Raw genomic sequence first — 21,716 nt, 5'->3', positions numbered from 1 at the left:
GGGTTATGCATTGCTTGGTGTGCCCACTTCCCGTAAGAGTGGCTACTCCACTTCAGATCCAGCTTACTGCAATGCATTCCAGGAGTCAGCACAAAATGGCTCAAGTACTTGGGCCCCCGCTACCCACCTGGGAGACCCAGCTGGAGTTTTGGGCTCCTAGTATCAGCCTGGACCTGCCCAGCTGTTGTAGCCATACGGGGAGTGAACCAGCTGGTCTCTCTCTGCATCTCCCTTGCTACTTCTCAAATAAATAAATCTTTATAAAAAAAAATGGGAAATGTTGTTACAAACACAGAAGGTCATTTCATAATGATAAAAGAGGTAAAACAACATGTATATATAACAACTACAAATATATACGAAGCAAAAACTGACAGAATTCAAGAAAAACCAGGATTTTAACAATGACAGAGATGTAAATGCCCTACTCTCAGTAACTAAGAGAACAACTGGAAAGAAAACAGGAAGAAGGAAGATTCAACACCATCAATCAACTCAACCTGACATACAAAGAACTCCACTACAGGACCACATAACGCACACTGTGTCCTGTACCCAGGATACACAATGAGAGACACTAGGGAAACCTAACAAACACTCTGAAATTACACAAAGTATGTGTTCCGACTGAACAGAAGTAGATCAGACACCAACCAACAAAATCTGGGAAATACAAACATTCAGAAATTAAATGACACACTTCCATAGAAGTCACAGGTCAGACAAATCACAAGACACAGATGCTGTCAGTGGGGTTAACACTGAAAACACAGCACATCCACATGCGCAGGAGGCAGCTGCACTAGGTGTTCTGGACAGCCACACTGAGAGTGCCCCAAGCCAGGGGCCTGAAACAACAGAAATGTAGTCTCAAGGTTCCGGAGGCCAGAAACCTGGTGCCAAGGGGCTGAGCCACCTTCCTGGCCTCTTCCAGCTCTGAGTGTTTGCTGATCATCCCTGCTTTCCTTGGCTTGCAGAGGCTTCACCAAAGTCCCACCTGCCTTCTTCCCACATGGGTTCACTCTGCCTCCTCTGGGCCTGTCATGTGCACAGGCATGGGGGGCCCATCCTCTACAAGTACCACTGTATCTTAACCAACGTGCAACGTGCAACGACCCTATTCCCTATTTTCTTTTTTAAATATATTCTCTTTGACAGTGAAAAGTGTATTTTTTTTTTTGGAGATTTATTATTGGGGCCGGCGCTGTGATGTAGTGGGGCAAGGCCGCTGGCTGCAGTGCTGGCATTCCATATGGGCGCTGGTTCCAGTCTTGGCTGCTCCACTTCTGATCCAGCTCTCTGCTATGGTCTGGGAAAGCAGCAGAAGATGGCCCAAGTCCCTGGGCCCCTGCACCCATGAGAGACCCGGAATAAGCTCCTGGCTCCTGACTTCAAATCAGCACAGCTCCTGCCATTGTGGCCAACTGGAAAGCGACCCAGCAGATGGAAGACCTACCTACCTCTCTCTCTCTCTCTCTCTCTGCCTCTCCTTCCTTCTCTGTGTAACTCTGACTTTCAAATAAATAAATAGCTATTTTTTAAAAAAATGAAAGAACAAATATTACTATTGATTCTTAAAAAAATAAAAATAAAAAGCCCTACAAGGGAATAGTATGAGCAACTAATTCAACAAATTAGAAAACCCTACTAAAATGAACAAATTCCTAGAAAGATACAAAATGCCAAAAATAATTCTGGGAGAAAGACAAGACCTAAATCCATAAAACACATAAAAAAGATTAATAATAATTTTTTTGAAATTCCAGAACCAGATGGCTTCAAGGTCAGCTCTACCAGACTTTGAAAGCAATGACACCAATCCTTCTCAGCAGCTCTCAGAAGCAAGAGGGAATGCACCTCCCAGCTCACCCCGAGAAGCCAGACACCCAGAGATGGACTCCACAGGACGGTACAGAAAGAAATCCGACCAGCACAACACACATCATACAGACAGAAGTGGAAGCCCTCAACCACGCGGTAGCAAACAAGCCAGCAAGATGTAAATGAACATGAATAGACATGCTTACCAAATGGACTTGCTGTGGACCTTAAGGTAGTCACCTCAGTAAAGAAAAAGCCGTGTAGTCATCACAATGCTTCTCATACAGAACCGCCATCTGACAAATTCCAACACTTCTCTGATGAAAACACTCAACAAACTAGGAATAAAAACAAGTTCTAGACCTAATCAAGGGATCTAAGGAAGAAACGCTCAGTAAACATAACTCATGGTAAAGGGCAGAAAACTTTGCCCCAAGAACAGGAGGAGGAAGGAATGGCAGTTTTCACAACTTCCATTCAACATTTTTTCTTAAAGATTTATTTATTTATTTTATTTGAAAGAGTTACACAGAAAGAGGAGAGGCAGAGAGGGAGAGAGGTTTTCCATCCGATGGTTCATTCCTCAATTGGCCACAATGGCCAGAGCTGCGCCAATCTGAAGCCAAGAGGTTCCAGGTTCCCTGTGCGGGTACAGGGGCCCAAGGACTTGGGCCATCCTCCACTGCTTTTCCCAGGCCACAGCTGAGAGCTGGATTGGAAGTGGAGCAGCCGGGTCTCAAACTGGCGCCTATATGGGATGCCAGCGCTCCAGGCCAGGGCGTTAACCCATGGCCCCCATTCAACATTTTTAAAAGACGTAATTATTTATTTGAAAGGCAAACTAATAGAGAGACAGAGAGACCTTCCATTTGCTGGTTTACTCCCAATGGCCACAAGAGCAGGGGCTCCTTCAGGCTGAAGCCAAGACCCTGAACTCCATCAAGGTCTCCCACGTGGGCGGTAGGGACCCAAGCATTTGAGCCAGGTGCGTTAGCAGGGAGATAGATGGAAGCAGAGTAGATGGGACTAGAAGTGGAGCTCTGATAGAGAATGCCAGCTTCCCAACTGCAACTTAATCCACTGCACCACAACCCTAGCTCCTTATTCAACTTTTACTGGAGGCTCTAAACAGGGCAATTAAACAAATTTTAAAACATAATGAGGGGCACAGTGGGCTAAGCTGCCGCCTGCAGTGCTGGCATCCCATGGACTGCTCCATTTCCCATCCAGCTCTCTGCTATGGCCTGGAAAAGCAATAGAATGGCACAACTCCAGCCGTTATGGCCATGTGGGGAGTGAACCAGCAGATGGAAGACCTCGCTCGCTCTCTCTCTCCGCCTCTGCCTCTCTGCAACTCTTTCAAACAAATCTTAAAAAAAAAAAAAAAAAATTCTATTAACAAAGGCATGATTTTATACATATTTGTACATTTTACAAAAATAAACTTATTCATTAATTCTATTTTCTATAAACTTTCAGAAGAACCCCTCAAGATGGCAATACCTGGACCAGCATGTGGCATAGTGGGTTAAGCCACTGCCTGTAATACCAGCATCCAGTAAGGGTGCAGGTTCATGTCCTGGCTGCTCCACTTCCAATCCAGGGAAGTGGAAGAATGGCCTGGGAAAAACAGTGGAAGATGGTCCAAGTGTTTGGGTCCCTGATACCCAAGTGGGAGACCTGCTGGAAGAAGCTCCTGGCCCATTGTAGCCATCTGGGGAGTAAACCAGGGAATGGAAGATCTCTGTCCCTCTCTCTAACTCCAACTCTCAAAATAAATAAATAAATCTTGGAGGGAAAAAAGGTGGCAATAACCCCAAATGGATCAACATAGTCAATATAATCCTCATCCAATTCCCAAAAGGCATTTTTCCCAACATTGACAACATAACCTTAAAACTCATATGAATGGTCCAGCACTGTGGCTTAGTAGGCTAAGCCACCGCCTGCAGTGCAGGCTTCCCATCCCAGCTGCTCCTCTTCTGATCTAGCTCTATTATAATATGCCTGGGAAAGCAGTAGAAAATGACCCAAGAGCTTGGGCCCCTGCACCAGTGTGGGACACTCCTGGGCTCCTGGCCCAGCTCCGGCCGTTGTAGCCATTTGGGGAGTGAACCAGAGGGTGGAACACCTCTCTCTGTCACTCTACCTCTCAGATAAAATAATTAATTTTTTAAAATTCACATGTCAATGCAAGGTGTCCATAAGAGTCTCAACAATCTTGAAACAGAAGAGCAAAGATGGGAGACTCAAACTCCCCCTCCAAACTTTTTACAGAGCTTCCAGGATCAAGACAAGGTGGTGACAGAGTGAGGAGATACATAAAGGTCAATGGAACAGAACGGAGAATCCAGAAATAAACCTTCACACCAACAATTCAGAAGGGAAATAACAGTCTTCTCAACAGATGGTCCTAAACCAACTGGACAGCCACAATTAAAAGAACGAAGCTGGAGCCCATCTCATATCATGCGGAAAAGTCAGTCAAAATATACCAACAATGCAACTGTGATAGCTACAACTACAGCACTGAGCAGAAACAACCTTCCTCACTACCAGATACAGGCAATCAGATGACTACAAAAGCACAAGCAAATAAACAAAAAACAAAAAAATCAGACTTCATCAAAATTGTTTGTGCTTCAAAGGATATCATCGATAAAATGATGAAAAAACCCAGAGAGTGAAGTGATAACCCACAGAATGAGACTATGTGCACATCACCTATCTGATCAAAGACTTGTATGCAGAATAAGTGAAGACGTCAAATTTAAAATGGGCAAAGGATGAGAAGATATTTCTCTGAAATATAACAACTGATGAATAAGCTCACAAAAAATGCCCACCACCACCAGCCGTCAACATAACACAAACTAAAACCACAATGAGGGACCACCTCACATTTATTACAACAGCCACACGCAAAAGGACAAGACATGGGTATTTGACACAGTGGTTAAGTTGCCTCTTGTGGGGGCTGGTGTCCTGGTATGGCAGGTTAAGCTGTGGCCTTTGATGCTGGAATCTCATATAGTCCCCATAAAGTTCAACTCCTATAGTTCAAGTCTCAGCTGCTCCAATTCTGATCCAACTTCATGCTAATGCACCTGGGAAAGTCAGGGAATATAGCTCAGGTGCTTGGGCCCCTGCACCCACGTGGGAGACCCAGAAGAAGCTCTTGACTTCGGCCTGGCCCAGCCCTGCCATTGCAGCCATTTGGGGAGTGAACCAGAGCATGGAAGACCCCTATACCCCACCTCTGTAACTCTGCCCTGGAAGTAAATTAAAAAATCAATCTTAAAAAAAAAGCAGCCAGGGCCAGCGCTGTGGCATAGTGGGTGGGGCCGCCGCCTGCAGTGCAAGCATGCATGTGGGTGCTGGTTCAAGTCCCAGCTGCTCCACTTCCAATCCAGCTCTCTGTTATGGCCTGGGAAGGCAGTGGAGGATGGCCTAGGTGCTTGGTCCCCTGCACCGGCATGGGAGACCTGGAAGAAGCTCCTGGTTCTGGCTTTGGAGCAGCACAGCTCTGGCCATTGCAGCCATTTGGGGAGTGAACCAGTGGATGAAAGACCTTTCTCTCTCTTCTCTGTAACTCTACTTATTCAAATAAATTTTTAAAATCCTTTAAAAAATAAATTAAAAAGGGCGCCGGCGCCGCAGCTCACTAGGTTAATCCTCCGCCTGTGGTGCCAGCACCTCAGGTTCTAGTCCCAGTTGGGGTGCCGGTTCTGTCCCGGTTGCTCCTCTTCCAGTCCAGCTCTCTGCTGTGGCCCGGGAATGCAGTGGAGGATGGCCCAGGTCCTTGGGCCCTGAACCCACATGGGAGACCAGGAAGAAGCACCTGGCTCCTGGCTTCAGATCGGTGCAGCGCGCCAGCCGCAATGCACCAGCCGTAGCGGCCACTTTGGGGGTGAACCAATGGAAAAAGGAAGACCTTTTTCTCTGTCTCTCTATCTCTCACTGTCTAACTCTGCCTGTCTAAAAAAATAAAAATAATTAAAAATTAAAAAGGGCACAGTATTTACATATAACCTACACTTAAAATTACTATAGATCACTTATACCAGCTAACGCAATGTAAATGCTATGCAGATAGTTGTAATACTGTATTGTTGGGAATAATGACTACAAAACAGTTCTATACATATTCTGTAGGTTGCAATATTTCTTTTCAAATATTTTCAACCCAAGGTTAGTTGAATCCACAGATAAAGACATCCAGATATATTTGAATAGCCTAAAACTGGGATCTAAAATGTCTACACACAGCACAACGCATAAAGAAACTGTAAAGTCCAGACATGAGAATGAACACTCGACAGCAGTCTGCAGTTGCACAGAGCAATCTCAGCAACATGAAATAGATCAAAAGAAGCCAAACACCAGCACACTCCGCATGGCACTCTATATGACCGTAGCACAGAAGCAGGGAAAATTAATAAAAGCATTCAAAGTCAAGACAGCAGTTAACCAAGGGAAAGCAGAGGGCCGACCATCAGTGGCATAAGGAGGCTCCTAAGGTCCTGGCACCGCTCCTTGCTTACTCTAGGTACTATGCACACACAGGAAAATAAATACACCATGCATGCACTTTTCTATAGGTGTCATATACAATAAACTGCCCCTGAAGACAGTCTGTCATTGTTAACTTCAGTGTCATTGTTACAAATTTGGTTCATACAAAGCTCCAAGGGCAGACTCTAGCAGCCCACGAGGAGACCTGCAAGAGGAGGCAGGAAATGACCTGACCTATCCCTGGCCATATTGACAGATACCTTATTTCATCCTATTGTTCAAGGAGCTCAGAGAAGACAGCAAATCCCACAGAGGAGACCACAACAAAGACTCCTCCAAAATCTGAACACCAGCCTTGGATCTGGTGAGGGAACCTAGACTTTAGGCACAAAAAGAATCTTAACCAGTCCATACATAATTGTCAAACTACACCAAGAGAAATTCTGTGTTCTCTTAGGCTAACACTTACCAGGAGGCAGCCCTATAACAGTCAAAAATCTACCCTTGGGGCCAGCATTGTGCCACAGCTACTTCAGCGGCTGCTTGCAATGTCAGCATCCCAGCTTTGAGCACTGGTTCAATTCCTAAATACTCCACTCCCTACTAATGCGCCTGGAAAAGCAGTAAAGAATGGCACAAGTGCTTAGGCCACTATATCCACAAGGGAGATCCAGAAGAAGCTCCTGGCTCCTGGCTTCGGACAGGTCCAGCTCCAGCTTGTTGCAGCCATTTGGGGAGGAAACCAGCAGATGGAAGAGCTCTGTCTCTCCCTCTCTGTAACTCTGCCTTTCCAATAAATAAATCTTGTTTAAAAAATGTAACTAAAAACTTATCAAGTTGCTTTTATAAAAAGGTTTATTTATATGGGGGCCAGAGCTGTGGTGTAGCGGATAAAGCCACCGCCTGCAGGCATCCCATATGGCGCTGGTTTGAGTACCGGCTGCTCCACTTCCTATCCAGCTCTCTGCTATGGGCTGGGAAAGCAGTAGAAGATAGCCCAGGTTGGGCCCCTGCACCCATGTGGGAGACCCGGAAGAAACTCCTGGCTCATGGCTCCTAGCTTGAGATTGGCGCAACTCCAACCGCTGCAGCCATCTGGGGAGTGAACGAGAGGATGCAAAACCTCTCTCTCGCTCTCTTTCTCTGCCTCTCCTTCTCTAACTCTTTCAAGTAAATAAATCAATCTTTGAAAAAAAAAAAAGATTTATTTATGTATTTGAAAATCACAGTTACAGAGAAAGGGACAGAGAAAGATCAATGGATCTTCCTTCCATCTGCTGGTTCACTCCCCAAATGGCTACAATGACCAGGGATGGCCCAGGCCAAAGCAGGGAGCCAGGAGCTACTTTCAGGTCTCCCATATGGGTGGCAGGGGCCCAGGGACTTGAGGCACTTTCTGCTGTTTTCTCCGGATTACTAGCAAGAAATTGGATAGGAATTAGAGCAGCCAAGACTCAAACCGGTGCCCACATGGGATGCCGGCAAGGCAGGTTGCAGCTTAACCTACTATACCATGGCACCAGCCCCAAATTGCTTTTAATAGTATTTTATTTAACCCAATGTATCCAAAATATATTTCATGGGCAGGCATTTGGCACAGGAGTTAAGATGCCATTTGGAATACCCACATCCTATACTTGAGTGCCTGGGTTTAGGTCCCTTTCGCCTCCTTCCAAGTCCAGCGTTCCAGCTTCATACTAATCTGCATTCTATGACGCAGCAGCTGATGGCTCAACTACTTGGATCTCTGACGCATATGTGGGAAACCCAGATTGAGTTCCAGGCTCCTGCCTTCGGCCTGGCACAGCACTGATTTTTGTGGGCATTTGGGGAGTTCATCTGCAAATGGAATATATCTCTGTGCCTTTCAAATAAAATTAAAAATTAAGTAAAAAAAATTTAAATATACACTTCAACATGTAATTGACATTTTTAAAAGATTTTATTTGGCCGGCGCCGCAGCTCACTAGGCTAATCCTCCGCCTAGCGGCGCCGGCACACCGGGTTCTAGTCCTGGTTGGGGCGCCGGATTCTGTCCCGGTTGCCCCTCTTCATGGCCAGCCCTCTGCTGTGGCCAGGGAGTGCAGTGGAGGATGGCCCAGGTGCTTGGGCCCTGCACCCCATGGGAGACCAGGAAAAGCACCTGGATCCTGGCTCCTGCCATCGGATCAGCGCGGTGCGCCGCCCACAGCGTGCCGGCCGCGGCGGCCATTGGAAGGTGAACCAACGGCAAAGGAAGACCTTTCTCTCTGTCTCTCTCTCTCACTGTCCACTCTGCCTGTCAAAAAAAAAAAAAAAAAAAAAAAAGATTTTATTTATCTATTTGACAGGCAGAGTTACAGTGAGAGAGAGAAAGACGACAGAAAGGTCTTCCTTCCGTTGGTTCACTCGTTGACATTTTTAAAACATTCTTGAAAGGCAGAGATAGTGCAATCAGTAAAATCAAGGTTATAAGATACTTTGGAACAATAAATCATTATCTCCAAAACTGCAAAAGCAAAACATAAAGACACGGAAGTGAAATCAACACATTATACTGAGCTTTAAGAGATAGCTATTGGGGGCCTGTGGTGTGGTATAATGAATTAAGTCACCATCTACAGCACCAGCATCCCACATGAGCACAGGTTCGAGTCCCAGCTGCTCCACTTATGATCCAGTTCCCTGTTGATATGCCTGGGAAAGCAGCAGAGGGTAGCCCAAGAGCCTGGGCCCCTGCACCCATGTGGGAGACCTGAAAGAAGCTCCTGGCTTTGGTCTGGCCCAGCCTTGGCTGTTGCAGCCATTTGGGGAGTGAACCACAGGACAGAAGACTCTCTCTCTCTCTCTCTCTCTCTCTCTCTCTCTGACTCTGTCTCTATAACTCTGCAACTTTGCCTTTCAAATAAAACAAATAAATCTTGAAAGAGAGAAGGAAAGAGAGAGAGAGATGGGGGGGGGGGAGATCTACTGGGGCAGGTGTTATGGCACAGCAGGCTAAGCCACCACCTGCAACACCAGCATCCCATATGGGCACTGATTTGTATAACAGCCGCTCCACTTCCAATCCAGCTCCCTGCTAATGTGCCTGGGAACAGTGGAAGGTAGCCCAAGTGCGTGGGCCCCTGCACCTACCTGAGAGACCTGGATGAAGCTCCTGGCTCCAGGCTATAACCTGGCCCAGCCCTGGCTGTTGCAGCCATTTGGGGAGTGATCCAGTGGATGGATGATCTATCTCTCTGCTTTTCAAATAAATACATCTTTAAAAGAAAAAAGAAAAGATGAGTTTGTCCTTTTTAAAAAAAAATAATTATGGGGCCGGCTTCATGGCGTAGAGGGTAAAGCCACCTCCTGTAGTGCAAGCATCCCATATCAGCGCTGGTTCTAGTCCCGGCTGCTCTACTTCTGATGCAGCTCTCTGCTCTGGCCTGAGAAAGCAGTAGAAGACAGCCAAAGTGCCTGGGTCCCTGCACTCACATGGGAGTCCCAGAAGAAGCTCCTGGCTTCAGATCGGCGCAGCTCTGGCTGTTGCAGCTGTCTGGGGAATGAACCAGCGGATGGAAAACTTCTGTCTCTGCCTCTGCCTCTCTGTAACTCCGCCTTTCAAATAAATAAATAAACCTTTAAAATAATAATAACTGATACTCAATAAATATTTAACCCCTTAAAAACACCACTTTAGGGGCTGGTGCCGTGGCTCACTTGGTTAATACTCCTGGCTTCTGATCAGCGCAGCGCGCCAGCTACAGCACGCCAGCCATAGCGGCCATTTGGGGGGTGAACCAACGGAAGGAAGACCTTTCTGTCTCTCTCTCACTGTCTAACTCTGCCTGTCGAAAAAATAAATAAATAATTAGGCTCTAAAACTATTGCCTCCACGTCTGCCTGGGTGAGCAACTTAAGTTGAAAAACTGCTCACTTAGAAGCTGGCATTGTGGTGTAGTCGGTTAAGCCAGTGTCTGCAGTGCCAGCATCCCATGTGGATACAGGTTTGAGTCCTGACTGCTCCACTTGCAGTCCAGCTCCCTGCTAACACACCTGAGAAAGCAGCAGAAGATAGCCCGTGTGTTGAGCCCCTGTCATCAACAGGGGAGACCTGCATGAAGCTCCTGGCTTTGGCCCGGCCCAGCCCTGGGGGCCATCTGGGAAGTGAACTAATGGATGGAATATAAATCAGTCAATCTCTTTCTCATCTCTCTCCCTCCTGCTCTTGCTCTCTCTCCCTCCTCTTGGTTAACTTCGCCTTTCAAATAAGTAAATATTTAAGGCCGGTGCCTTGGCTCACTTGGCTAATCCTCCGCCTGCGGCGCCGGCACCCCAGGTTCTAGTCCCGGTTGGGGTGCCGGGTACTAGTCCCAGCTGCTCCTCTTCCAGTCCAGCTCTCTGCTGTGACCCAGGAGGGCAGTGGAGGATGGCCCGAGTGCTTGGGTCCCTGCACCCGCATGGGAGACCAGGAGGAAGCACCCAGCTCCTGGCTTCGGACCAGCGAAGTATGGGCCATGGCGGCCATTGGGGGAGTGAACCAACGGAAGGAAGACCTTTCTCTGTCTCTCTCTCACTGTCTATAACTCTCTCTGTCTCCCTCTCACACTATCTAACTCTGCCTGTCAAAAAAAAAAAAAGTAAAGTAAATATTAAAAAAAAAAAAACCTGCCCACTTGACTTGGCTGAGGACAAAGGCATCTATCAAGCATGGTACCTAATAAGAAGAGCCCAAAATATAGTTCTTATAAACTATGTATTTCAAAGACAATCTCAATAAAGGGCCAGCATTCTGGCATAGTGGGTTAAGCTACCATCTGCAATGGCGGCATCCCTTATGGGCACCGGTTCAAGTCCCTGCTGCTCCACTTCCAATCCAGCTCTCTGCTAATGTGCCAGAGAAAGCAGAGAAAGATGGCCCAAGTACCTGGACTCCTGCACCCATGTGGAGACCAGGAAGACACTCGTGGCCCCTGGCTTCAGCCTGGTCATTGTAGTCATTTGGGGAACGATAGAGTGGATGGAAAATATCTCCCTCTCCTTCTCTCTCTCTCCATAACTAAGCCTTTAAAATAAATAATATTTCAAAAAATTTAAATATGGCCAAACATAAAACTGTCATCTAGGACAGGAGGCAGAAGCAGGAAACCAGGCTCTAGCCCTCAGTCTGGTAATGCCCACAGGTGGTACCTCAAACCCTGAGGTTACCCACAACATCCTTTTGGACATGTTAGGGCTAAGGAACCTTGCAGCCACCAGGAACTACATTCTAAGGTCCCACCCAGGATCCTAGCGCAGCCGTGCCCCTAGTGTAAGAACGCTTCTCAAGATCACAGTAAATGGCTCCGATTCTCCCTCTTTACCAGAAGTCACAAACTCCACTTAGGGCACATCTGAAACCCTACTCAGAACACGAAAGATGGAGGGTGACAGAAAGCCACACGGCTCCAGAGTGGAGGAAGAGACAGCGGGCAGAGTGGGAGTGGCGGCTCCCAGGTACAACCGCTCTCCTCATTCTGTGCTGCACAGCTGGGAGGCTCGCAGGTGCTGGGTACAGTCAGGTTAACAACGGGCTTACCGATGTAACTCCATCCTAAGTTGAGGAGCTCTGCTACCAGAAGGCAAGAGACTGCCAACCCTCCCCCGTGGGAAACCACACCAGCCCAGGGACTGGACGATTCCCTGCCCTGCAGGGAAAATAAGCCTCCAAAAATCAGTTTTCAATATTCACCATTTTAAAGGTCACTAAATAGGGGCGGGCACTGTAGTGTAGCAGGTAAAGCCTTGGTCCACAGCACCAACATCCCATATGGGCGCCGGTTCAAGTCCCGGCTGCTCTTCTTTCTATCCAGCTCTCTGCTATGACCTGGGAACGCAGTAAGACATGGCCCAAGGTCTTTGCACGGGAGACCCAGAAGAAGCTCCTGGCTTCAGATCCGTGCAGCTCCAGCCATTGCGGCCAACTGGGGAGTGAACCAGTAGATGAATGACCTCTCTCTCTGCAACTCTGACTTTCAAATAAATAAATAAATCTTTAAAAAATAATAACTTTTTTAAAAGTCACTAGATGATCAGAAATCACCAGATACTAAAAGATGGTTTCCATCACAAAAGACCAACAGATAAAGCAGTAAAGATGAATACAAGGGAAAGAAGGAATGCAGAAAACAAGTTTTTACAATAACTTCTAACTGTAATTTTAGAAATGTTAAGTGTGGCCGGCGCCGCAGCTCACTAGGCTAATCCTCCGCCTTGTGGCGCCGGCACACCGGGTTCTAGTCCCGGTCGGGGCGCCGGATTCTGTCCCGGTTGCCCCTCTTCCAGGCCAGCTCTCTGCTGTGGCCAGGGAGTGCAGTGGAGGATGGCCCAGGTGCTTGGGCCCTGCACCCCATGGGAGACCAGGAAAAGCACCTGGCTCCTGCCATCGGATCAGCGCGGAGCGCTGGCCGCAGCACGTCAGCCGTGGCGGCCATTGGAGGGTGAACCAACGGCAAAGGAAGGCCTTTCTCTCTGTCTCTCTCTCTCACTATCCACTCTGCATGTCAAAAAAAAAAAAAAAATGCTAAGTGTACACAGGTGTTGTGACTTAACAGGTTGCACTGCCACCTGCAACACTAGCAACCAACATGTGCACTGAGCATGTTCAAGTCCCAGCTGCTCCACTTTCCAATGCAGCTCCCTGCTTATAATGTGCCTGGGAAAGCAGTGAACGATGGCCCAAGTGCTCGGGCCCCTGCACTCATGTGGGAGACCCAGGTGGAGTTTCTGACTCCTGGCTTTGGCAACTTCTTTCTCTCTCTCTGTAACGCTGCCTTTCATATAAAGAAATCTTGAAAAAAAGTAATTAAAAGAGGTAAGAAGTTACATACATAAAACAAGTACAGGGGTACTAAAAAAAAAAAAAAAAACTGAGAACAGAAAGAATATAAAAATAACTAAAATTAAGACATCAGTGGGAACAAATAATCAAAAATGTTCCTAAAAAGTAGAAAGGATCAAAGATGTTCAAAACGAAGAGACTGTGAAGACAAGAAATCCAACATTCAGCCAGTGGAATTAGAAAACGAGCGCACAGAAACAAGACAAACACTCTCTCAAGCAGGGCACCACGCTCCAGATTCACAGCTAAGGGGGACGTCCAGCACTAGGCACATCGTGAGCAGAACGATCACGCATGCAGTAACCCTAAAAGCTTAGTGGGAATAACACAAAGAATGAAGTCTCAGTCTGGACTTCACCAGCTGCGATGGAGACAGGGGAAGACACTGGGCTGTGACAACACAACTTCCAACCTGGGACTCCATGCCTAGCTGCTAAGGTCCTAATATGATTTGGCTTCCAAACTTAAGCAGAACTTTATTTTTTATTATTATTATTCATTTTATCTGAAAGGCAAAGAGAGATCTTCCAACCACTGTCTCACCTGCCAAGTATCTGCCAAGGGCTGAGGCCGGACCAAGCCAAAGCCAGAAACTCAGCATTCAATCTAGTTTCCCACACAGGTGGCAGAGACCCAAGTACATCACCTACTGCCTCTCAGGGTGTGCACGAGCAGGAAGCAGACCCGGCAAGAACCATACACCCAATATGGCACAAAGCAGCATCCTGACATCTTGACCACTGCCAAAGGCCAACCCCCTCCGGCAGGACTTTAAACCCCACCGTCATAAATTAATGGCACTAAGAGGGTAGAAACTTAATCTAGTTATGATGTTTAGGAGTAAGGCCTAGTGGGAGGTGCTTAGTTCATCAGGGGCATGCTCTTCTGAAGGTAATTCTCACTAGAGGTTTATTAGAAAAGACATAGTTGGCCCCAGTGCTCCCACCCCAGCTACTTCCTGGCTTGCCATGTGACCCTGGTACCACTGCTATTCAACACCACCATCAGAGGCCAAACCAACAGACGCAGTCAATCCTGGATTTTTTTTTTTTTTAATTTTTGACAGGTAGAGTGGACAGTGAGAGAGAGAGACAGAGAGAAAGGTCTTCCTTTGCCGTTGGTTCACCCTCCAGTGGCCGCCGCGGCCGGCGTGCTGCGGCCGGCGCACCACGCTGATCCGATGGCAGGAGCCAGGTACTTCTCCTGGTCTCCCATGGGGTGCAGGGCCCAAGCACTTGGGCCATCCTCCACTGCACTCCCTGGCCACAGCAGAGAGCTGGCCTGGAAGAGGGGCACCGGGACAGAACCGGCGCCCTGACCGGGACTAGAACCCGGTGTGCCGGCACCGCGAGGCAGAGGATTAGCCTAGTGAGCCGCGGCACCGGCCTCAATCCTGGATTTAAACCTCCAAAACTAGAGCTAAGTAAAGCTTTTCTTCTAAGTTTCACTGAAGTAACAAAAAGTTTACTAATATGCTAGCCACACATTATCTTCAAATGTGATGGTAGAATAAATACACTTTCAGACATGCAAGCTATTCCCTATTCCTATTCCATGACAGCACCAGCTCCAGTTCTATGCTTTTCAGGGAATTGGTTCCATCACAAGGTAGGAAACAAACAAGGACCCACTATATAAAGGGAAAGGTGAAGAGAGTCCCCAAGATTCAGTCCACCAGGACAAGAAAGTATGCATTCAGACAAGAGCAGGGTAGATATAAGAAAAAGAATAACAGACCAGAGTGTGGCATAGTAGGCTAAGCTTTGGCCTGCAGTGCCAGCATCCCATATGGGTGCCAGTTTGTGTCCTGGCTGCTCTTCTTCCAGTCCAGCTCTCTGCTTGTGGCCTGGGAAAGCAGTGGAAGATGGTCAAAGTGCTTGGGTCCCTGCACCCACGTGGGAGACCCAGATGTAACTCCTGGCTCCTGGCCTAGGATGGGCTCAGCTCTGGCCACTGTAGCCATTTGGGGAGTGAACCAGTGAATGGAAGATCTCTTTCTCTCTTTCTCTCTCTCTCTCTCTCTACCTCTGAAATAAACAGTTTAAATCTTTAAAAAGAAAAAGAAACAAGAATAAAGTCTTCATCTACTATTAGTGGAAGTTCACAGATAACCCCTCAAACGAGGGAAAAGACATGACCACAAAAGCTTCTATCTGCAAACGTGCAGTAAATGATGGAACTGCAAGTGCCTGCTGCCTCTCTGGAAAGGTGTAGGGGAGAGGCTTTTTAAAACTTTTAGCACTGGCCGGCGCCATGGCTCACTAGGCTAATCCTCCGCCTTGCGGCGCTGGCACTCCGGGTTCTAGTCCCGGTCGGGGTGCCGGATTCTGTCCCGGTTGCCCCTCTTCCAGGCCAGCTCTCTGCTGTGGCCAGGGAGTGCAGTGGAGGATGTCCCAAGTGCTTGGGCCCTGCACCCCATGGGAGACCAGGAGAAGCACCTGGCTCCCGGCTTCGGATCAGCGCAGCCCGCCAGCCACTCTACCTGTCAAAAATAAAAAAAAAATAAAAAAAAAAACTTTTAGCACTAATTGACTTTTTAAATTATGTTCATATAGATATGTAAAAAATAAGATTAACAACAAGAAACACCATAGCCACTGTGCTAGAAAAGCATAGAATTGGAGCTGGCGCTGTCACATAGCAGTAAAGCTGTGGCCTGTGGCGCCAGCAGCCCATATGGGCACCAGTTCAAGTCCCAGCTGTTCCACTTCAATCCAGCTCCCTGCTAATGCTCCTGGGAAAGCAGAGAAAGGCCCAAGTGCTTAGGCCCCTGTATCAATGCGGAGACCCAGAAGAAGCTCCTGGTTCCTGGCTTTAGATAGGCCCAGCTCCAGCCCTTGTGGCTGTTTGGGGAATAAACCAGCTAACAGAAGATCCTCTCTGTCTCTCCCTCTCCCTGTCTGTAACTGTGCCTTTCAAATAAGTCTTAACAAAAAAAAGGGCTAGCTCTGTGGCGTAGTGGGTTAACGCCCCGGTCTGAAGCACCGGCATCCCATATGGGTGCTGGCTGTAGTCTCCGCTGCTCCTCTTCTGATCCAGCTCTCTGCTATGGCTTGGGAAAGCAGTAGAAGATGGCCTAAGTCCTTGGGCCCCTGCACCCGGAGGAAGTTCTTGGCTCCTGATCAGCGCAGCTCCAGCCGTTGCAGCCAATTGAGGAGTGAACCATCAGATGGAAGACCTCTCTCTCTCTGCCTCTCCTCTCTCTCTGTAACTCTTTCAAATAAATAAATAAATCCTTAAAAAAAAAAAAAAAAACAAGCAAACAAGCAAAGCATAGAATTTAGCTGAGAAGGACATTCTGCTCAGACAAAAGCCGTAAGTCAAGTAAGCATCATAGTCTCTGATCCTCAGTGAGTTTGGACATAAATTTAAACTCCAGGAGCCATCACTTACTAATAATCCACAAAATGGGGATGGGGGAGTCACTGCACTACTTCAGTAGTTGTCTTTCATGTGAAAAACGTGCCGACCATCTTTGAAGGACAAGATAGAAGATTAATATGCAATTAGGTAAGTTTCAAGTGTCAGCTCTGCTGGTTTAATCATTCAGCAAGTAATGATCCCTAACCCAGCTGCCATTTCCCAGATTTCGTGGCAACAGTGACCCCGTGATTACCCGCTGTCCAGGGAGCCCTTCACCCTAACCATGCACCTGCATACAATACACCTCAGAATCACCTAAACTGAACACCGCAGACACAACGAGTGCTTCGGAAACACAGGCTCTACAGGCAGGCCACGAGCTCTGCAATCCTGGGTCTCGCTGTCTGCCCACAGGGACGCAGAGGCGGGCAGCACCTGCCTCACATGAGGGAATTCAGCACGGCACTTAGGGCAGGGAGGGACACTCACGGGCTGTCATTACCATGGGCTCTGCCAGGCCCTGAGGAGTCAGACAGCAGGGGCCACCCATCCGCTGCTCCTAGATCATGTAGTAAGGCCCTACTACGTGCCCAACCCTGGACACGGGCTGGCCAGACAACTGACCAGATCGAGTATTTAATCCCTTCCAAGTCCCGTTTCCATCGTCTGCTACACTGGAAATAACATTACAAGGCAGAGAAAAGTAAGGGGCCAGGCTTGTGCCTGGACGCAGCCGCGCTCCGTACGCGGTCTCCTTAACCGCTTCTCCCCGCGGAGCTGGAAGTGACTTGGGGCTCCATTCCCTGAATGCCACAGGTACTCAACACACGCTCCTCGCACTGATTCTAGGAACTCCTCTGCACCTTCCCGGTCTACTTCCATCAACGCTCTCGGGCCAGAGAAGCACAGGGAAATAAGTGAAAAATCCCGAGCAGACGCACGCCGCCCAGTCTCCGCACCAGGCTACGGGAACCCCTCCTTACCACACCTGAACTCCCTCATCTTCAGGGTCCCGACAGCTCCTCCTCGCTCGCCTCGTTCCGGGGGGAACCTGCTCGGGCTGTCCCCTCCCTCCACGCCCGCACCCCTCTCCCCGCCTCGCCGTCGCGGTCCAGCCTGCTACACGCGAGGAAACAAAGTATCGGCCGGCACCCGCAGGGGCAGGCGGGGACCACCAACAAAAGAACGCGAACTCCGTGCGCCCGGAGCCCTCGGCAGCGACCGGCTCGGGACCCCCCGCGCCCGCCGGCCGCGCATCCCGCGTGCACCCCGCCCCTGACAGCCTCCCGGGCGGGAGCAGCATTGTGCGCGGAGACAGGCGCCGGGCCCCGTCAACTTTCCGGGGAAGACGGCGGCCCCTGCCCAGCGCGCAGCGAGAGGTCAGCGGAGCGCGGAGAGGCGCCGCCGCGCTCGCAACTTGGCCGGCCTCTACTTTCCCTTTTGTCCTCCGCGCCCCGGCGCCCGGCGAGGCCCGAGCGGCGGCGGCGACGCGGACCCGCGGGCGGCGGGAGCCAGGGGCGCGCCGTCCGCCTCACCCGCGCCCCCCGCGGCCCCGCCGGCGCCCGCGCCCCGCACAAAGCGCGCCCGGGGGAGCGCGGGCCGGCTCCGGGGCCTCGGCCCGGCCTCGGCCTGAGGTGGCGGCGGCGGCGGCGGCGGGGGCGCAGGGCCCCGCCCGCCCCGCCGCCTCTCCGCCCGCCGCCCGCCCCGCACGGCTCCTCGCTCCCCACGCCGCCGCGGCCGCTGCCGCCCGCCACCCCCAAGCCGCCCGCTGCCGGCCCGCTCCTCACCTCGGCATCGGCGGCGGCCATGGCCCGGGCCCGCAGCGTGGCCCCGCCCCTCCCGCGCGCCATCGCCCCGCCCGCGCCTCGCGGCCCAGAGCCGGGGCGGGGCCGGCCGCCTGCGTCTGCGCTTGCGCCCGCGCCTGCGCCTGCGCGCTGGGGCACGGGCCGGGCGGCGCCTGCGCTCTCGAGGTGCTGGGCCGGCCCGCGCCTGCGCGCTGATCGCCGGGCCGGGCGGCGCCTGCGCACTGTGTGGGGATGAGGGGAAACCCGGGCCGGGCGGCGCCTGCGCGTTGCGGCCCAGACTGGTGCCTGAGGCGGCGGGCGGCGTGTCGGGTTGTAGACCGCTCGGGGCCAGAGGGCAGGATGCGGTGGCCGGGAAGTCGTCTTTCCGTTCCGGACACGTACGCTGGAGCCCCTCCCCTTGCCCGCGGCTTTGCGTCCCTTACGTTCAGTTACCCGCCATCCGAGAACGTTAAGTGCATAACTCCAGAAATAAGCGATGGCAGAGTTTTCAAGCCGGGGGCTCCCGGTTCCTGAGCCTAGCGGTTCTCGCGGCGGCGCCCCCCAGAAGCCGTCCAGGGCTCCCGGCAGGTGCAGAAGTGGACTTCTCCACTTAGTGAGGGGAGGAGGCTGCCGCGGCGGCTGGCGCCGCGGGCCGAGCGAGCCGTGCGTCCGCGAACTTGTGAGGAGAGAGCGGCGCCGGGGCCCCGGCACAGGGCCGATGCGCGCTGCGTTACCGCGGGGGCGGAGGGCCGGACGGAAAACGCGTTCCCGCGAGCGGCGGGAGGCCCCTGAGGACAGAGCCTCGAAAACGCGAGCGGCCCTGGGGAAGCTGCTGCCGCGTTTCCCGCAGGGCCGAGTGGACCCGGGAGAGAGCTCTTGCGGAAGACGTTGTCGAGATCTACAGAGGACGAGAGGGAAGAAACCGGGACAGAACCAGAAGCGGGGGCTTGACCAAAATGTGCAGGGCCGGCGAGCCCGGGGCGCCGGGGGGCCACCCCCTCGCGTGGGTCAAACACTGAGCAGCAGCTTCCGGCCTGGACCTGCGTCTGACGTGCAGCCTCCAGCCTGGTCAGCGCCCGATGCCCAGGTCACCCGAAGCCCTGAGGCTCCGCGCACTCGCCACACCTCGTCTCGCACAGGCACCGCTTGGTCTCGGTCACGCCGGGGTGAGTACGGAGCAGTAAGGACGCGAGAGGCAGGCCGCACGGCGCATCGGTGCAGTTGTTGGGCTTTATTATCGGTGTTAATCTCGTGCTATGCCTAATTTACAAGGTAAGGTTCGTCATCGGGAGGTTTTTTATAAGAAAAAAGAGCACTTAAAGGGTTCAGTGCTGACTGTGATTCCAGGCGTCCCCCGGGGTCTTGGAACCCTGCTGGCGTCCTGGGGAGCTGGCCAGGGTGAAGCACCCAAGGCTTGACCTCTCACCCCAAACACAGAAGGCAGACACCCTGAGATGTGTGCTGAGGGGCGCCCCAGTGGGAGGGTTTTCCTGCCGGGCTAGGAGGGAGCCGAGCGGGTGACAGGTACTCTCACGATGGGCACGTCCCGGCTGTGTGTGTGCTGGTTGGCGAAAGCGCTTCACCGTAGGGTGCCCTCCTGAATGGAGGGGCTGCTTCAGTTGGGGGCCAGCCCTTGCCTGTAGGGGATGGTGTCTGGCTGACTGCTGTGTGTCCTTCCCTCCCGGGCACATGCCTGAATCCCAGGCCCACACAGGACAAAGCCTACAGTCCAGCAGCCTTCGCTGGACAGTGTCCCCAGCACCACAAAAACTACTAGGCTCCCTGCTCCCTGAAGGGTGGATGCTTCACTGGGTGGAACTGAGGGCCCTGCCCATGAGGGCGCAGTCTCACTGGGAGGCAGGAAAAACCTCTCTGCCAATTCTGAAATTGGCACACAGATCTGTTCTGGCACACAGATCCTAAGAGAGAAGAGTGGACAACTTCAATGCCAAGCAAACCATTCCAGTTTTCTTTAGGACAGCAATTGCTTTGTGGAGGCCTAACCCAGCTGTGAAGAGGCTGGGACCCTGAGCCCCACCAGGAGGTACAGTGGCCCTACACAAAGGCCCTGCCTTCCACATTCACCTCCATCTCTCCCCTGCCTTGAGACCTCATCTGTCCCTTCTTAGGATATCTGCAGGGGCCGGCATTGCAGCACTGCATGTTAAACTGTCACCGCCTACAAGGCCAGCATCCCATATGGGCACTGGGGTTTGAATCCCAGCTGCTCCACTTCTGGTCCATCTTCCTGCGAATGTGTCTGGGAAAGCAGCAGAGGATGGCCCAAGTGTTTGGGCTCCTGCACCCATGTGAGAGCCTAAGATGAAGCTCCTGGCTCCAGCCTGGCCCAGCCCTGTTTTGTGGCCACGTGGGGAGTGAACCAGCAGATGGATGAACTTTCTGTCCCACCTTCTCTGTAACTTTGCCTTTCAAATAAATACCACTTTAAAAAAAAAAAAAAAAAAGCTGCCTGCATGGCTCACTTCTTACAGTGCTTGGGTCTTAAGTAGTGCCTGCTCAGGGTCATTTCCTTTCTCTGGTTAAAGATGCTGCTGCCCCCCACCCCACTGCCCTTACTCATCTTCCTTGCTCTGCTCCACAGCATTATAACCACTGGCACGCCCACCGCCTCACTGACCATGTCATCTCTGATACAGAAACCTCCACTTCATGTGCCCTTGTGCCTAGAACGACACCTGGCATACAGGGGACAAAATATTTGTTGGGTGAATAAGTGAAAACAAAAAAAATCCTTTGCCAGGCATTGTCCATAAATGAATGTGTCAGAACTAGGCTACAGAGGGCCAGTGTTGTGGCTCAGTGGGCTCAGCTTCCACCTGCAGTGCCGGCTTCCCATAAGAGCACTGGTTCAAGTCCTGGCCACTCTACTTCCTGCTAATGCACCTGGGAAGGCAGCAGAAGATGGCCAGAGCGCTTGGGCTCCCTGCACTCTCCCACGGGAGACCTGGCTTTGGCTTGGCCCAGCCCTAGCTGTTGTGGCCATTTGGACGGAAGATCTGTCTACCTCTCTATATAACTTGCCTTTTAAATAAATAAATAAAAGTCTACAGGTAGCCCTTTCACTACAGTGTGCACGGTCAGTCAGACCCACCCTACCCTCATGTGGCCGCTCAGCACTCACTTTGTCTGCCACTGCTCTCAGCAGGTGACAGTTCTGCGAGGCAGGCTCTGCTCTGTCCACATCTTCTAAATGAATGAACTGAAGCAAGTTCACGCAGCTGGCAAGAGACAGGTGGGCTTCCCTTCCAGCTGTGAGGCCACACTGCCTCCAGCAGGTGTTCTACAGATTTTCCCAGCTGAGCCCGCCTACTTGTCTCCAGTGCCCACCTTCCCCTTGTTACACACATAGCCAAGTGTGAGATGGGTACATG

General features: G+C 51.0%; 1 protein-coding gene and 1 long non-coding RNA gene across 16 annotated transcripts in view; one reads left to right on the top strand and one right to left on the bottom strand.

Moving 5' to 3' along the window:
* EHMT1 (euchromatic histone lysine methyltransferase 1) overlaps positions 1 to 18,441 on the bottom strand; it is a 186,711-nt gene extending 168,270 nt beyond the window's left edge. For 4 of the 14 annotated variants that reach the window (XM_051838869.3, XM_051838872.3, XM_051838871.3 and 1 more), the window contains exon 1: positions 18,328 to 18,441. In XM_051838869.3, coding sequence (XP_051694829.1) covers positions 18,328 to 18,390 — 63 coding nt within the window. In that variant the 5' untranslated portion in view covers positions 18,391 to 18,441. Of the gene's footprint in view, positions 1 to 9,450; positions 9,576 to 16,570 lie in introns of all 14 variants that reach the window. The other 10 variants (XM_089323205.1, XM_070059757.2, XM_070059763.2 and 7 more) reach the window with 5 other exon arrangements.
* Positions 18,442 to 18,570: 129 nt separating this feature from the next.
* LOC138845889 (uncharacterized) lies at positions 18,571 to 20,789 on the top strand. 2 transcript variants are annotated; one of them, XR_011383173.2, is made up of 2 exons: positions 18,571 to 19,596; positions 20,241 to 20,789. It is a non-coding gene; the product is annotated as an uncharacterized LOC138845889 (long non-coding RNA). The 2 variants fall into 2 exon arrangements; XR_016227233.1 differs by having other exon boundaries at positions 18,771 to 19,490.
* The last annotated feature ends 927 nt before the right edge of the window (positions 20,790 to 21,716 follow it).

The sequence above is a fragment of the Oryctolagus cuniculus genome, chromosome 1, assembly GCF_051225735.1.
Source record: "Oryctolagus cuniculus isolate XC-2025 breed Fujian yellow rabbit chromosome 1, ASM5122573v1, whole genome shotgun sequence".
In the NCBI taxonomy this organism is placed as follows: domain Eukaryota; kingdom Metazoa; phylum Chordata; class Mammalia; order Lagomorpha; family Leporidae; genus Oryctolagus; species Oryctolagus cuniculus.
The sequence above is the reverse complement of the archived record's forward strand: the minus strand, read 5'-3'. Positions and strand labels throughout refer to the sequence as shown.